The sequence below is a fragment of the Lycorma delicatula genome, chromosome 6 (assembly GCF_047948215.1).
Source record: "Lycorma delicatula isolate Av1 chromosome 6, ASM4794821v1, whole genome shotgun sequence".
Lineage (NCBI taxonomy): Eukaryota > Metazoa > Arthropoda > Insecta > Hemiptera > Fulgoridae > Lycorma > Lycorma delicatula.
In genome coordinates this window covers 81,421,294-81,438,894 of record NC_134460.1, presented here as the reverse complement: position 1 = coordinate 81,438,894, position 17,601 = coordinate 81,421,294, and the positions used below count along the sequence as shown (strand labels likewise).

General features: G+C 34.7%; 1 protein-coding gene across 3 annotated transcripts; it reads left to right on the top strand.

The window, feature by feature from the left end:
* The first annotated feature begins 917 nt into the window (after positions 1–917).
* On the top strand, positions 918–17,310 carry LOC142325970 (uncharacterized). 3 transcript variants are annotated; one of them, XR_012756637.1, is made up of 4 exons: positions 918–1,076; positions 1,958–2,074; positions 13,744–14,284; positions 17,196–17,310. XR_012756637.1 is itself a non-coding variant. In XM_075367965.1 (4 exons), exons 1-3 carry the CDS (start codon positions 985–987, stop codon positions 14,228–14,230), a joined length of 693 nt encoding a protein of 230 aa, XP_075224080.1. In that variant the 5' UTR covers positions 918–984; the 3' UTR covers positions 14,231–14,267; positions 17,196–17,310. The 3 variants fall into 3 exon arrangements, 2 of the variants coding, with proteins under 2 accessions (XP_075224080.1, XP_075224079.1); XM_075367965.1 differs by having other exon boundaries at positions 13,747–14,267; XM_075367964.1 differs by having other exon boundaries at positions 13,744–14,267.
* The last annotated feature ends 291 nt before the right edge of the window (positions 17,311–17,601 follow it).

Below are 17,601 nucleotides of genomic sequence, written 5' to 3'. Positions count from 1 at the left end.
AGAATTACTAAAGATGAACAAAATTGGAGCGATATAAAATGCTAAATAGCACAGGTGAAACGAGCCTTCAGTCAGAAATATAATTTGTATAAATCAATAATTAATTTAAATGTCAGGAAAAGATTTTTGAAAGTATATGTTTGGAGTGTTGTTTTATATGGAAGTGAAACTTGGACAATCGGAGTATCAGAGAAGAAAAGATGAGAAGCTTTTGAAATGTCGTGCTATAGGAAAATGTTAAAAATCAGATGGGTGGATAAAGTGACAAATGAAGAGGTATTGCGGCAAATAGATGAAGAAAGAAGCATTTGGAAAAATATAGTTAAAAGAAGAGACAGACTTATAGGCCACATACTAAGGTATCCTGGAATAGTCGCTTTAATATTGGATGGACAGGTAGAAGGGAAAAATTGCGTAGGCAGGCCACGTTTGGAATATGTAAAACAAATTGTTAGGGATGTAGGATGTAGAGGGTATACTGAAATGAAACGACTAGATAGGGAATCTTGGAGAGCTGCATCAAACCAGTCAAATGACTGAAGACAAAAAATAAAAATATTACGTGCTTAAAAAATGTTATATTAATGAAATAAATGTAAATGATGATTCCTAATCAAAACATTACCTTTGATATTTTTTTAATAATGAACAAAGGGATTCTAATTTCAATAATTAAATCATGTCATACTGAATAAATTATTTCTTTAATCATACTGATAATTTAATTAAAAGTAAATTCGAGTCTGTTTAATAATTATTTAAGATTAAAAGTTGAAAGTAGGCATTAATATTTATAACTATTCTGCATTAAACTCAAAGCCACATAAAGCTAATTTATTAAAATAAAATAATAAATTAAAAATTATGATACATGATGCCAAAACAAAGAATGTTGGCCAGCATATATAAATACAGCTGCACATGTAATACCTTAATCTCATGAGAGTTAATAACAATTGTTAAGTTATTAATTACTATAGAATTATGCTGCATACAAAATGCTTGCTAGTTCTACTCTCTACACTGGCTGTAACAATAGTGAGATCATATCCACTTCAACCTTCACAAATAAATTTGTAAGTAATTATTTTTACTGCTATATTGTAGATTCTATGCCAGTCTTTTGCGATACCCATAGTTACTGCAGCATGATACTAATATATAAGTAAATAATATAAACCAAAAAAAAAAAAAAACATCTTCCTAGCATTGTGATATTCACAATGTTAAAAGTTGTAATTAAATTATCAAAAAACCTAATTAATATGATTACCTATTTGAAATACTAACTGGTGTAATGCATAAAATAAGAAAAAATTGATATAATATTAACTTAAATATGTGTGTTTCAAAAGAAATGAAAGAATGGCAACAATGCAAAACAGTAGATATTGATAAAAGCTGGTTCATAGCAGAACATCGTTGAAATAGTACCTATAGTTATTATATATTTAAAAAAAATCACTTTCTGAACACTAAATCTTCAAAAGGATTTTCAGACGTAATTAGTAACATCTTCAGTATAGTTGCTAGTCAGTAGTATTACAGAATTGCAGATTATAGTATAATCTATGTTTACCAGAAAGTATATTTAAGTTTAAATCATATTTACATATAAATATTGCATTAACTCCTAGTCATTTAATACTAGATTTTTGTGGCAGTAGAAAAAAATCATTTTATAAATCTTACATCTGGAAAGAGAGAGAGTAAACCTTGTATAAAAAGCATGATTCTATAGCTTTATGTACAAAATTAATAAGTATTATCATGGGAGAAACAAAATGAATAAAAATATTACTTTAAAATGTACATTAAACATTTATTGTGGCAGTTCACTAATGTTGTTTACATTAAATCTTCAGTTCCAGTACAAATAGTGTGTTTATAAGTTCAGTTTTCGTCAATTTCAATGGAAAAAATTAAATTGTGTATGTAATTTTAATTCATGTTACAGATTGTTGAAAGTACTAACTCCGGCAGTTCTGGAATCATTATTAAAAATAAATAATGGCATGACATCTGGCCCCTCTAATTTTCAAGATTTCAGGTATCAACATAATTCTTCTCCAGTGTAAGTAAAATATCTTAAATGAAAAATATTATACACCATTTAAAGAATGAATCTATATAGTTGTTCAGTAATGAAATTTCATCAATAAGAAATTTAAAATTTTAACAAATACGACTAGCAATGAATCATTAAGATACCCAGCACACTGAATCATATGGAATTTCATGTACCCACCACAGTGAATGATTTTTAGAACCAGGTCAATATAACTCTGTAATTTTTTCTGTTATTTAAGCTGAGTAATTCAGTCCTTACAGTAATGTAGTCCCATACAAAATATGTTTTGATTGCACAGTATAAGTAAAATAACACTCACGTGATGATTCCAGGAAAATAAGGGATGAAAATTATGGATGAACCGCCAACAACCAAAGTCATATTTTATTAACTAAATCCCATGAATTAAAAATGAATCAATATTGAATGCAACTTCAATATAAGATGTTCATATTTATCAGTGATCTGATATAAATTTTGTAATAGCCATTTACTACAGGTTAATGTTGCTTAAAATGCATAACAAAAAACCATTATTTGCATTCGTTAATATGTTACATATCATAATTCTTAGTATTAAATGATTTTAAAAAAGAAACGTGTTAAAATTAAATTATTATGTTTTAATCTTCTTATGTATTGTAATTTATGAAAAACTCCAAATCATAAAATTCTTCTCTTCATCAACATTTGGAATAAAACCTATTAAAATTATTTTAGTGTACAGCCTTGTGATACAGATGTAATAACACTAAATGAGGGTGTGAGCATATCAAAAAGAAAATATAATTTTAAAAATTTATTAATTTACTGAAAGGAAACCAAAACAAAATATAATCTGACAAAATAAATAATAAAATACACATTTTTACTCATTTAATACACTTCTAAATAGGGTTGCATCAGTACGGCATAATGTATTTAATAATTACTTATCAATACTAAATTAAAAACAAGTTTAATAGTAATTAGTGACTCCCTTGAGCCTCTCTTGCAAAATTTTCAAAGAAAGGATTAATATTAAAAATAGACACTTATTTCTTTTTCAATATTTAGCCTAGATCTATATTTTGTCTTCAAGGCAGCCACCGCAGAAAATCCGGTTTTGCAAAGATAGAATGATGGAAATTGGCAGTAGTCATGAAATGCTCTTGTTTTCATTGCAGAAAATCCCTCCCTGCCCAAAATTCAAAAAGTGATTACTAAATTGACTTTTAATTTTGCCACTAGCCGTGAAGTCTGTGAAGATTTCTTCTCTGGCAGAGATCCCTTCAGAAATATTTTGTAATGGATCCCTAACCCACTCATAACTTGCTACCAAGTTGTCATCAGCAAGAAAATACTTTTTAAAGTTCTTTGCCATCATGGCTAAATGATTTTCAATAATTACAAAAACAACTTTCACATGTTGTTCTTCAGCCTTGTAAGTTTTAATACATTCATCCGCATTGCAAACATTTCTAGGTTTTTTGGCTTTAAATTTCTGTTCCACAATTCAAATTTTCTACAAAAAGCATTAACTTCATCACTAGTATCCAACATATGTGTATTTGCTCCTTGGAGTTGAAGATTCAATGTATTTAATTTCTTGAATATGTTGACCAAGTAGCTCAATTCCATAACAAATAAACCATCTCTAAACTTCTTGATTTCCGGTCGGGTTTCCTCTTATAGAAAAATAGCATTTTCATCTCTTAATTTATAAACATGTTGCAAAAATTTCTCACATGGTAACCATCTTGCCACGCAATAAAATAGTAACACTAAATATACTGCATCCATATCTTTACGAAGTGCAGTAAAGATTCTTGATTTTAGTGGTCTAATTTTTATATAATTTACTACAGTTACAACTGTCATTAGCACAATATTCAGACCTGGACTCATTTCTCTGGAAGCTAGAGCTTCTCTGTGAATCATGCAATATGTATCACTGTGGAGATTTTTGTTTCACAAGTGCTTGTTTACTTTGCAATCATCCAGACATTGAATGAGCACCATCGGAACATATTCTGATGCAATTTTTCCACTCTATGTTTGCCTCATTTATAATTCATTCAAGATAGCAAATAATGTGAGTGCTGTTAGTTTGAGTTCTATTGATTTGCAGAGAAGTAGTTCTTCGACTGCTGACGTATCATCATAAGATCAAACATAGGCAATGAAATGAGTATCTTTATTGCTATGTTTGTTGTAATTGAATGAGGAACTCAAGCTGAATTGAAAACAATTTGTCATGCAACCTCCTGAAAAGCTGATATTGTAATATCTTCAGTTATATGGCCAATTTGACGGGCAACAGTATAATTTGTTAGAGGTATGGACTGCAATTGTTTGGCAAAATTATGTCTAAACATAGCTTCTACAATTTCAATTGTAGCTGGCAAAATAAGCTCTTCACCAAGGTTTTGTCGCTTTTTACAACTAGCTTTTTACAACTATATTCTATGTGAATCTTTGTAAGAAGCTAGTAAAAAGTTTTCATTCATAAACAAAGTTTTTTAAAAATGATATTTGCTTTTCATATGATTTTTATTTAATTTGAAGAATTTTCAGTGGTTTTTTAATGTACTCATAAATTGTTTCCAAATGTTGTTTTAGTTTATGAGGTTCCATACTGTCTGCTGCCAAAAGGTTTGAGTAAGTGACACACAGGGGCCTTTCTTTTACTTCATTTACTTCAGTACTGGTAAACCCAAAATCTAATATTTCTTGAGAATATTTTCTTGATTCTGTTTTCAAAACCACGCTCGTCTGTGCCCTTATTGATGCTTCACTATCGTCAAATGATCACTTACACCCAGTTAAAAATTGACCCATGAATCTGTATAAATCAACTGCCATGAATATTTAAAAGCGTGAATTGCAATTAACACACAAATTACAACATACACATTCACGATAGATTTGAGATTTTTTTTTTTAATCCCATCCCCCTAGGATCGTACCTGCCACAGAAGCACATTCCGTCCTAGGGGTGCCACTGCCTCTAACCTTCCGGGCGACCATGCCGAAGCCGGCTAAGCCGTCCCCAGCATGGGGTACCACCCGGTCAGCAGGACTAGGTCTTCTCAATTGCCTGCCTCAAATCAGAGGTACACCACACAGGACCTCCGATCGGGAGTCGGTCTTTACACTACTCACCCCAGGAGTCCCCGCTCACTCATCGGAAGTGCGACACTTCAGCATCGCATTCCTCATGAATGGGGCTATCCAGCCACACCCTACACTACCCCACTAGGTAACATCCTCTTCCTCTCCAACTCCCTCCATCACCTTCCTTTTCAGCAAGTTGCCCACCATCTTACCAATTAGGTTAAAGTTTCAGGGGCTATGGAACATTGCGTCTATCACATTATCTGGTGTTATGGCACCAACAAAAGCCAGCACTGACCTCCTAGCCTTCTCCCATCTAAAACAGTTAAACACCTTGTGTTCAACTGTATTGTATAGCCCACAATACCTACACTCTGGCGACCTCTTCCTCTTCCTATCATAGAGGAACTTATTAAAACAGCCATGGCCAGTCAAGAATTGTGTCAATTCATAGTTGACCTCACCATGTTTCTTGACAAGTTGTTTCTTGACAAGCTTTATCTGCGACATTAGCCTCCTCGTCCAGTTACCCACCTCACTCCTTGACTACCTTTGCTGCCACTTATCCATAATTTCCCCTTTCGCCTCACTCTTCAGTTGCCCTTCTGCTCTTTCTACCATTTCATCCGCTACAAGATGCCACGGCGGCATCCCAGCCATCACCAACGCTGCCATGGTCGAGACTATACGATACGCCCTAACTGCCCCAATAGCCAAGGGTCTTTGAAGGCTTAACAATTGGTTCCGGGCCTTCTTCTTCTTCAATGCACGTTTCCATGCCGAAACCGCATACATGATGACAGATCGAGCCATCGATGCCAATAGCCTCCTTTTCGCCAAACTCGGTCCGCCAATCCTGCTCATTAGCCTGCACACCGCAGCCACTGTTTGTTTGCTTTTCTGTACAGCCTCGACCACATGAGGCTGAAAAGATCTCTTATTATCGAGCCAGGTTCCAAGGTACTTTGCTTTGGCTACCGGCACAATCTCCACATCTACTACTACTAAAGTTATTGGAGCCAACCGCCTCTTTCCTGCCATAACCACAACTTGAGTCTTCTCTAAGGCCAAATGAAGACCTCTCTCCTCCAACCAGGTATGTACCATCCGCATGGCTTCATTGCCCTTCCTCACCAATTCATCCTCCGTTTTAGCCGATATAACCAGAGACAAATCATCGGCAAAACTGGTCGGGTACACGCCCTCTGGATAATCCAAGCAGAGCACCCCATCATAGGCTACATTCCACATAGTTGGCCCCAAAACTGAACCCTGGGGTACTCCGGCCTGCATCTCAATCCCGATGTGGCCCCCCTCAGCACAGCCCACCACCACTTGTCCTCTTAAATAATCTTGAATATGACGTTGCAAGTATGGGCTGACTTCTCTTCTCTTAAGTTCACTCAGGATCCACCCGAATGGCAGTGAGTTAAATGCATTACTTACATCCAACAACACCACCGCCGGGATGGACCTAGTTCTCCACGTCCCAGACGGAGCTTCATCAATGATCATCATGATTCTATTTATCGCCGCCGTAGTTGTATATCCCTTCCTAAATCCAAATTGGTTCGGGCTAAAACCCTCCCCTCACTCAATCTCTTCTAAAAGCCTCATGACAATCATCCGCTCAGCAAGTTTCCCCATATAGCTGAGGAGGCACAGTGGTCTATAACCACTAGGGTCATCCAATTTCCTTCCTGCCTTCTTCAACAATGCAACTTTTGCAGTCTTCCAATGTCACGGAAAAACACCATCCAACAAAATCTTTTTGAACGCCGACAATATTTGTATCGGGAACTTCATTGCCGTCATCGCCACAACCTCATCCGGAATATCATCCAAGCCAAGACTTTTCCTCTTACTCGTTTTCATTACAGCACAAAACAACTCCTCTTGTGTAAAAAGAGTAATTTCCACAGCCGCAATTTCCTCTACCTCCTCCTGTTGCCTCCTTGGAAACAATTTCATCAAACACCTCTGTATCACATCACTTGATAGCACCGGTAGCTTCCATCCAAACTTTCCACTAACAATGCGAAAGGCATCTCCCCACACATCTTTATCTAACTGATTGCATAGAGCTCTCCACTTTTCTCTCTTGCTATTCATTATCTCACCTTTATACCGCCTTCTCATTAACTTAAGTACTCTCTGCGCTTCCTCAATCTCCTCAACCCTTCCCCTTCGGTTAGCACGCTGTAATCTCCTATGAGCCCGTATGCACTCCAGCCTGGCTACAGCTACCTGGGGAGACCACCAATAGACACATTTTCTATAGGGTCTCTTCGTCTGCAAACTATCCTCACAGGCCTTGGCCACTACTTTCGTAAGGAACTACGGAGTAATCTCTTCCATCTGTCCAATTCTTTCATTTATAAGACCCATTACTTTCACCAGTCCCCGCTTACTTATAGCTCTCCTAGCAGACTTCACCTCACCCAGCAACCACGAGGCACCAACTTCAAAACATATCGCCTCGTGGTCACTAAGTGTCTCTTCTTCCTTCAGGACCGACCAACACCTAGCCGTCCTCGCAAGTCTCGGAGAAACAAAGGACACGTCTATAAAGGACACTCCATTTACCCGGACAAGGGTTGGTAACTCGCCATATTGAGACAAATGAGTCCCAAACCCGCCATCACCTCTTCTAAAAGTAGTCCCCGTCTATCTGTAACACCACCGCCCCACGCAAAATTCTTGTCAGGCATTGAAGTCACCGCATATAACTACATCCTTACCCACAGCATTTCTCAGCCTACTCAATTCGTCCAGAGTTTCTTCAAAGACGCCAAGCTCAACATTTGGGGACACATATACACTGCAAACTAGAATCTCTGCAGTCTCTAGCCACACAATTGGAATATTACTATTGAAACTACGTACAGCCGTATTGCAAGTAGCATCATGCAGCCAACTCTCATCCTGCATCTTCCTAACATTAGGCTCTGACACAACCACTAGATCCACACCTCTCCTCCTCACAATTTCCATTTTGGCATCGTGAGAGGCTAAACTCTTGTTCATATTTACTTGTAGTAATCTAACCATTTTTCTTGGCACATTGAACTCCTCCGATTCTGTGCCCAACTTCACCACACATCAAACACGCAGGCTTCTTCTTACACTCCCTGGCCTTATGTCCAGCATCCCCACAATTAAACATAATCCTGACCTATCAGGACTGACACATTTGGCAGCTATATGCCCTCCCTCATGGCAACGAAAACATCTCACCTCATAATCACTCATTGTCAACCGACACAACACCCATCCAATCTGAATTCTACCTTTACGCACCAGCCTTTCCGCCTCCATCTGCGATAACACGACAGTTGCATTCCTCGTATCACCGTAAGCCATTCTAAGGAACACAATCTTCAGGTCCACGTCCTTATTCTCCATTCTGGTCTTCACAGCCGACAATATATCTCTCTCAGTAACGTCTAGCTCAAGATCCTTAATGACCATAGACGTCAGTTTACCTCTCATTCCTCTCGTAACGTTCAACCTCCTTAACTTTTTTCAACAAGTCTGAATAAGAGGTACTCTCCTCCTTTAAAACTATTATACTAGAACCCTCACCTCTGATCTTCTGCTCACCCTTGAGATCCATCACTCGTGACTTATCCTCCTCCATAAAAAACACCTTCTCATTTCGTCTCCTGGCCACATATTCCAAAATCTTTTTACAAAGCCAACCAGTATTGTTACTTACAGCCCCGTAAACAACATTTAATTTAAGCCCAGTGATTTTCTTTATCGCCCGATATAGGTCTTCAGCCACCAATCTTTCACCCACAGATGTATCTACGACAATTGTATAGCAGGCCCTCAACTTTTCTTCCTCAAGCTCACCCAATAACACCTCCGTGTGGCCCTCTTCCACCACTACATGTCCTCGCTTCAATTTACCACTTCTCAACGACATAGACTGTGAAGTCTTCTCAACGACATAGTATGCTCTAAAAAATCCTCCTCCCATACTCCGTTTTAGAGTCTTTGGCAAGATCAAATACAACAATAATGTCCTCATTCGACACACCAAAAACCAATTCTTTTTTCTCCTCGCACTTCTCAAAAAACGTGGCAGGCCATCTCTTAATCACTAAATCAGGAATCTCCTCTTCTAGTACTCCTCCACCTGGCGAAGCAGCTACCTACTCTCAATCTGCCCAGTCTGGGTAGCCGCGTCCACTCCACCACAACTTATAGAACCTCCACACGAGTAGCCAGAATCCCTCAACTCAATTCTCCTTTTCAATAGCTCAGTAAGCCAGAGAGAACACTCCTTAATCTCCAATTTCGTGTTGGCATTCGCAGCCACTAATTTTGCCAACTTCTTAATCTGGATTTCGATCTCTTCTAACAGCCGTTCATACGAACATGCCTCACCAGATGCTACCTCTCCATCATCAGTCTCGTCTCTACGCCTCTTCATCAGCCTATCCAATGACCCAGTTCTCTTAGGCGACTTAATTAATACTCTAGTTGCCCCGGGCTTCATCACAACAAAGGGTCCTCCTTCTTCCTCGCGCGGTACAAACTTCTTTTGCTCTCTAACAGGCGACCTAGGCGGGCTCTTTCTCGGTCTGAAGCCCTGTTCCTCTTCCACGCTCTCAGCACTAGAAAAAACAGAAAAACGTCCCAACTCTCCACAAAAAATTATTTAAAAAAATTTTTTAAATTCCGACTTCACAAACGTGTTTAGAACTCAATTCCGCATAAATAGAGTACCCACACGTCACTTCTGAGATGGATGGTCAGAAGGGGAGTGGACAGGGGCGGTCCGAAAATATATTCACCCAAATCCGAGGCCGGATTTTTGGAGGGTGGGAGGGGTTATGGGGGTCCTGGGGATCAAAATTCGAGAATATACTGAAGGATTTGTGTATGGATCGAAGGATTCAGAAGATCAATGATCAAGCACTTTGTATGCCGATTAAACAAACGGGACAAAAAAAAACTTTAAAAAAATAGTAGAATAAATAAATAAATATATAAATGATAGTTTGATAAACTAAGCTACAGCAGTCTATCTTATCAAGAGATAACAACAACTGAAATTAATTAAATTAATTCCAGTATCAAAAGTTTATCAATTTGAGGAATAATAAACAATATTATCCACAATCGATGACAGTTACTAGAGAGTAACAGTCTATGCCATCCACTAGAGATAAGCTACACCCGAATTGAAAACAACTCAAGGTACACCACAACTAACTCACACTAACCACTGTGACCAGCAGTCAACTATGAACCTTATTGCCAATAGCAATAACGCCACTCAGATAAAAAATTCAATAAAAATTTTTGGTCCGCAACCAAAAATCACCAAATTATATTAAAACACTTCCAAAAATTTTCCATCGTCGATTCCCAATTCCAAAAATCAGATATCAAAACCGTTGATCTGAAAAAAAAACAGTATAAGACAGAACGCACAACAATACGTCCGACAGCAACAAAAACTTCCATTCGACTCCAAAAGTAGGATTGACTCAACTGAGATTAACTGGAATTGAATGAGGTGCAACATTTACAAATGTTTCACAGACATTCCAGACTGTTTGAGACAAATTGAACTTCTCACGAAGCCATGAGAATGTCCAATACAGTGGACGTAAGACAGAGAGATATAGAGACATCGAATCTGCTTTTGCCAATGCAGTGGATCGTTTTTGCCAAATATCAATAAATTTACTAATTCTTGGTAATTTGTAAGGTTTGTAATTAAAATTGTAATGTAGCTTAAGCGTCAAAATACTGAAAATACATTATTATTATTAATATTGTTATTGTATGAGGGCACGATGAAAATTATGATTGAAAAATGGGGTGCAAATACTGAAAGGTTCAGAAATACTGCCCTAAGCCATAAATCGATTGATAATACAGCAATTATGTTCCTTCTTATTGTCATAAAATGCCTGAAATAATTATTTTATTGACTATTAAATATTAGTAATATCATACTAAAATATGATATTACTGTAACAATAACAAAATTTATCATTTATAGAAATAGACAAAAGATAGATTGGATAGAAATAAATTATCACATAAAAGAAATTTTTTTTCTCAAATCTAAGTGCTACTCATCAAAGTACAGAAAGCTTGATTGATATGCAGGGTAAAGGTGAATTGCCAGACTGGCATCTGGTTTAATGGCCACCTATAATGTCCTGTCATGATATACTATCTTCTCTACTGAATTAACTGCACTGCCAACACAAATTCCCAGTTAGAACTACTGCACATCTACATATTTTCATTTAATAAACGTTTAAGAGTAATAATAAATTTGAATCATTTATCATAAAATATTTTACAGCAATATTTTCTCTTCAAATAATAAATTATTCAAATATAACTACAAAGTCAAATTAAAAATAGCTATAATTCACTTTATTCTTATTAATTATAAATTAAACTACAGAGTTATGTGAATTACTAAGAATTTAATATTCTATGTAAATTTAATAATCTTATCTAATATTTAAGATTCTATAATTTAATATTTAAAATTTAATAATCTGTTTTTCCTCATAATGTACACTGATGTGTACACATAATGTTCATTGAAATAAATTCTCTTCTAATTGGACTGTTATACTAGATGCAATAATCAATATTGAATATATAATACACTGTAGAGAATGCTGTATTATATATAAGGACTAGAAATTCTGATTGTGTATAGAGGGCTGAGATTACTTATTGTTATTAAAAGTAAGTTGTTTCCAATAATCACCATTCGAAAATTAAATCCCATCACTTATAATAGTCCTACTAGTTTGCACAATTATTTCTATTTTAAGACTTTTAAAAACATGAAATGATATAACTTGGCTACATTTCTGCTTAATGACATGAAATAGATATGTAAACTGAGATGAGCCCACTAGATTTTCTAAACCTATCCTATATACTAACTGAAGATTGAACAGAACTCTCATGATCAATCACATTTCTGTTCTCTAAAAACAGCATTCTACTCTCTTAAAATTAATTTTTTCTTTTGTCAAACTATTCTATTAAATTACTGATATTATACTCACAACTTTTTCTATGTGTTACAAGAAATTTAATATTGGTAGATCTCATCTTAGTTCAGTCAGGCTGGCTTTGTTTTCTTACCTGATAAAATACTACTCTCAAGAAATGGAGAGAGACATGTTTTTAAAATATTTATCTCTTCACATTTTGTTTCTCATCCATAAACAATGAAAAGTAATTTGAACCTAGCCTACCACCCCAATCTATTATCTTTCACCAAACGAAAAAAATTATTTTTCTTATGGTTCAACCCATCCTGCTTACATGCCTAATTACACTCAACAGCTTTACAGTACAGATTTATAGGAAAGGGTTACACACAATATGTTGCTTAGTGCTACACCAAGTTGCTGCAAGTAAATTATTATTACAGTAACAACTACTCTTTTACAGATGTTTGAGCATAAGTAACTCATTTCATGAAAGACTGATCTTCATTAATGTGTATTCATACTAAACTTAATACATCTTGTACTTCCTTTACATTTCTACCCTTTGTTTTCAATCAATCCTGATGAAATGTCACTCATTCTTTCTGTTCATGTTGTCACACTAAATGACTCCAAATTCACTTAAGATCTTTTTCATGGCAAGGATCTTATTACACATCATTTCATGTATTTCTCCTACATCCTTTCTTATTTGTTATTTTGACCAACTTATTTAAATGACATTCAATAATATCGTCAGTTAGATTTTTTTTTTATCATGTTAATAACCAAACTTATTCTTAACTTACAGTCCATTTCTGATCAATTTAAATATTCCAGTAATTTTATCGTAATTTAAAGCCGTTTATATTTCTCTAAACTTTAATAGTAATAATCAGGTAGCAATATTGTACAGCTAAGTAACAGTCAGCAATTAATATGATTAAAGATCTAAATGAACAATTTATATGGAAATCCTACTTAATACATAATTAATTGATGATAAGTTTCTGAACCAAAAAATATTCTTGATGAAATAATACTAATCACATTGTAAACCAAGCAAAAATGACAGTAATCATACAAGTACATAAATCATAAAGAGTTATATGATAAACAAGAAAGAAATGATAAACAATACTTTCTTCTAAAGCAAATTACTGCTACCAAATTAAACACACCATAGCCAGACAGTAATAAACACATTCATATGTTGTTGGTACTTAGTAACAACTACCAGTAAAATTCTTACAAACAGAAAAAATATCACATCAGGGACATGATTTTCATTATATTATTACCATAGATTAAAAAAAATTTATTTAGGGTTTAAATACTATAATAAACTATGTAATTGTATTAAAATTAAAACTATTCTTTTGTATGTAACAGCATAAATAAATAGAATACTAAAAAACATGTTTCTACTTGAAACAGTAATCTTTTTTGTTTTATAAAATTTTATACTTATAATGATGTTTTGGTATTTTAGTGTAATGTATATTATTTTACAATGAGCAATATTACTTTTGTAATTTTTAAAATGTTTAATAAAATAAATGGTAATGAATTATTTTTTTCCAGAAGCACGTATAATACCAACCCTTTCAGAATTAACACATTTAGTAATAGAGGTGGTGATGGAAATGATGGCGATGATATTCATGGCGGTAAAGGTGGTAGTGGTGGTGGTCCAGGAGGTGGTACTGGTGGTTTAGGAGGAACAAGTTTAAATGGAGGTGCTCCTGGTAACAGTTTTCGTCAGGGTGCTCCTGGTGCTCCTGGTTACAGTTATGGCCAGGGTGCTACTGGTGCTCCTGGTTACAATTATGGCCAGGGTGCTCCTGGTAACAGTTCTGGCCAGGGTGCTCCTGGTGCCCCAAGTGGTTATAATAATTCTTGGTATTTCTTAAATGGATATAATACAAGAAGAGATGGTGGCAATGGTGGTGGCAGTGGTGGTGGCCATGGTGGTGGCCATGGTGGTGGCAATGGTGGTGGCAGTGGAGGTGGCGGTGGTGGCGGTGGTGGCGGCGGTGGTGGTGGTGGTGGTGGCGGCGGTGGTTGGTAACCGATCAGATGATGGCTAATGCATGTTGTTCTACAGAGTAAGTTATAAAATTATGTAAGTCAAATTATTACTAAAATTAACATTATGTATTCATTATATTCTTAGAAGATAACCTATTCCTATAGGTTAAAAATGGAAAAAGAAAGATTGATAAAATAATGATAGAATAAAAAAGACTTAAAAAACAAAACTGAATATACACTTTAGAAACATGTATAATGTAGAAATCATTAATTAGATGGTTAGTGAAAGGACAAAAATACAAACAAAAAAATCACAAAAATTATGTTGTCTATTACTAAATTAAATTAATAGTTAAACAGATAAAAAAGAAAAGATTTTTAAGAACGTATCAAAAGGTATAAAAAATAATAATAGTTATAAGAAGGCTAAGTTTTGCATAAATATAGAAAAACAACATATTAGGGAACTTAACCAAAATAGTATTAGGGTGAATCCAATGTCACAGGGTGACATTTTCACAAGGATTTGCTCTTTAGAATTAAATAACATGTCAATAGTACAAATATAGCAGTATATACTCACTTAATTTTTTTAAAGTTATTCCTTTTAAATTGTCCTTATTTAATTTGGTAGACTTTAATCTGGTAACTGGTAAATGTGATAAATCATTCTATAGAGATTATGTTCCATGGCAAGAATACTAACTGTTGCCTTTTTGTGAATAAAAGAGGTTCTTTTCTTTCTGGGTGACACTGTCCAATTTTTAACAACAATATTTGTCATTTTCAGGAGTTGCTGAGTTATTTATTAATATGTTTCATTAAATCAATAAAAACCACTGATTAGGGGTAATTATACTTATTTCTGTGAAATTAACATAGATCTAGCATAAAAATTACAGAAACATCAACCCACACTATACTGTAACAAATCCATCCAGAATGTTATGGTGGAAGCAGCCCTTACTTAATGTGCCACCTGCTATTGATAACTCAGGTAGCTTCATAAGAATATCCCTTGCAGACACAAGAGTGGAAAGAAGAAAATCCAAAAATCTCTTTTCTTGTGTAAGAAATTTATTTGATAATCATTAGTTTCTTTACCCTCAATTGACCAACAAAGTATATTTCTTTGACCTCTCACCTGCAGATTCAACCAGAAAGAAGTCATTGAGTTGTAATTTGTATGTGCCAAGTGAATTAGACTATCCGTGATCTGAGCTTTCATTAGAATTCAGTTTGCTTACAGATTTAGCATCTGATCTGTGTACATGCCCAGCTTGTTTTTGTAAAATTATCTCCCAAGTTTGAGCTACTAGTTCGCACAGAAAGTAAACTGTCAGAGTCGTTCACTTTAAACATATGCTTTGACTGCAAAGTTGGGATTGGCCTTACTTTTTCCCACCTCTTTTCCAGCATTTCACGACTTTCGGTTACTTTCTCTGATGACGCAAAAACAGCTTGAACTCTTTCAACTGATTTAGCACATTCAAAGAAATCTTCAGCAGAATTCATAAATTTTCTTGTCCTTACTTCATTCCACACCAATCTCTTTATGCACCCACCAATTCCATCTATTGCCTTCAGAATATCCACTGTCCTTCCACACCAAAATCGGAATGCATTAAGCACAGACAGATTAGAGAATGTGAATTTATTTTTAAATTGAGCTGCACAGCCATCTGAAAACACAGTTAATTTTCAGAAGTGTTGGAACTCCTTAATCAGAGTAATAATATCCCTCAGGAACACCCAGACAGAAAATCTGGCATATATCACATCATCAGTGACAATTACAAGAGAGCAAGTTTCATTTTTAATCCAGGCACAACATGTAAGTAATGTTAAATGTGTATGAGACAAATGGGACACTCTGTATCTTGTCCTGATAGATCGCATCATAATTTTCAGCAAAGTCGATTTGCATAAGGAAGCAAGACATTAATATCACAGATACAAGAATCACACAACAGTCACTCATTTTTCATTCAAAATGTCACAACACACAGCTCTTAGTAATTCTCCACTGCTTGAAGGAAAGGTTGCAACCGCTTTGTTTAGGGTTTCAACAATGAAACTGAAATTAAAATGGTGCTGACAAATGCATACTGTGAGTCATCTATGAACACAAAAGAACATATTTTGGACAAATTTCATGGAACTTTGATCATTTTATTTTCATTTCTGGAAACTCCATTTGAAACAAACTGAATGCTTCTTTAACTATTATCATGTCTCTTCTGTAAGGAAGAACCTTCGCCGTTAGGATCCTTTATTGATATGACATCTTTGATGCCAGGTGCCTGGTGGCTCAAATCATTACAACAATAAAACTGTATTACTGTTTGTTCAGTTGCTTCATTCAGGGAAGTCTGTCTTTGTTGAACACTTTTCTCCTCAAAAAGATCTTTTTTGAATTCAGGTGTATCACATAAAAGCTTTCTTATTACTGCTAACTTTTTTTGTGGTAATGACCATATCACCTTTTTTACAGCCTTGCCTACTACTGTGGCTATCAATATGAATCTGGTTTTGGTGCTTCATTTCTAGCCTTTTTTTTCTGAAAGTTTTTTAATATGTTTTTCACTGAATTTCAGTATTGTAAGGTTAAAAATGTATACAATATTTCATCTTAGTCATCTTTAAAAAGACTGACCAGTTCAAGTAAAAAAAAAAACAAACCTGTCAACTAAAAAACAATTTAAACCCTCACCTAAAATTATAAATATGCAACAGTTAATTAGCACAAGGATAAAAACTGTAGTTGCTTTTAAAGACATGTAGAATGAAGTATTAAAAAGAACTAGCTATTACAGTTTACACATGAATATGCAGAAATAAAAATTAAGGTTTAAATAATTTTATCTGTTAACGCTAATTCATTCACAATAACTGTTTCTACCTTAACAATTTGTAATTTAACTGAAAACTTTTAAAATGTTTACTTATTTTTTGAAGTAGTTGACTAATATGTTTCACTGATTTGTTTTTTTTTTTTTTAGAATACGATCAACACATAATAGTGTCTACTGATTTAGACATGTCACTGAGATAACTCAATTATAATGAAAAATTCAAATACCATAAAATAAACAATAAACTTGAATATAAAACTTTTTTGAGTACTTTTTCCTTATACCTTTACATTTTACATATTTAATCAATGTTCAAATACAGAAATTGTAAATTACTTTGAATAAATAAAACAGTAACAAATAATATATGAGAAATTGCCTGTAATCAGAAAAAAATTTAAGTAAAATCAACCAAATAGCCACTTTTACAAAATAATAGTAGACCGATAGTTCTTATTTCTTCTTTAATCTAATGTTTCTATATAACCACATACAAAAAGCACCTTTAATTATTTTTTTTTTAAATTGAACTCTCAAGGCCCTTCTGTTTGAA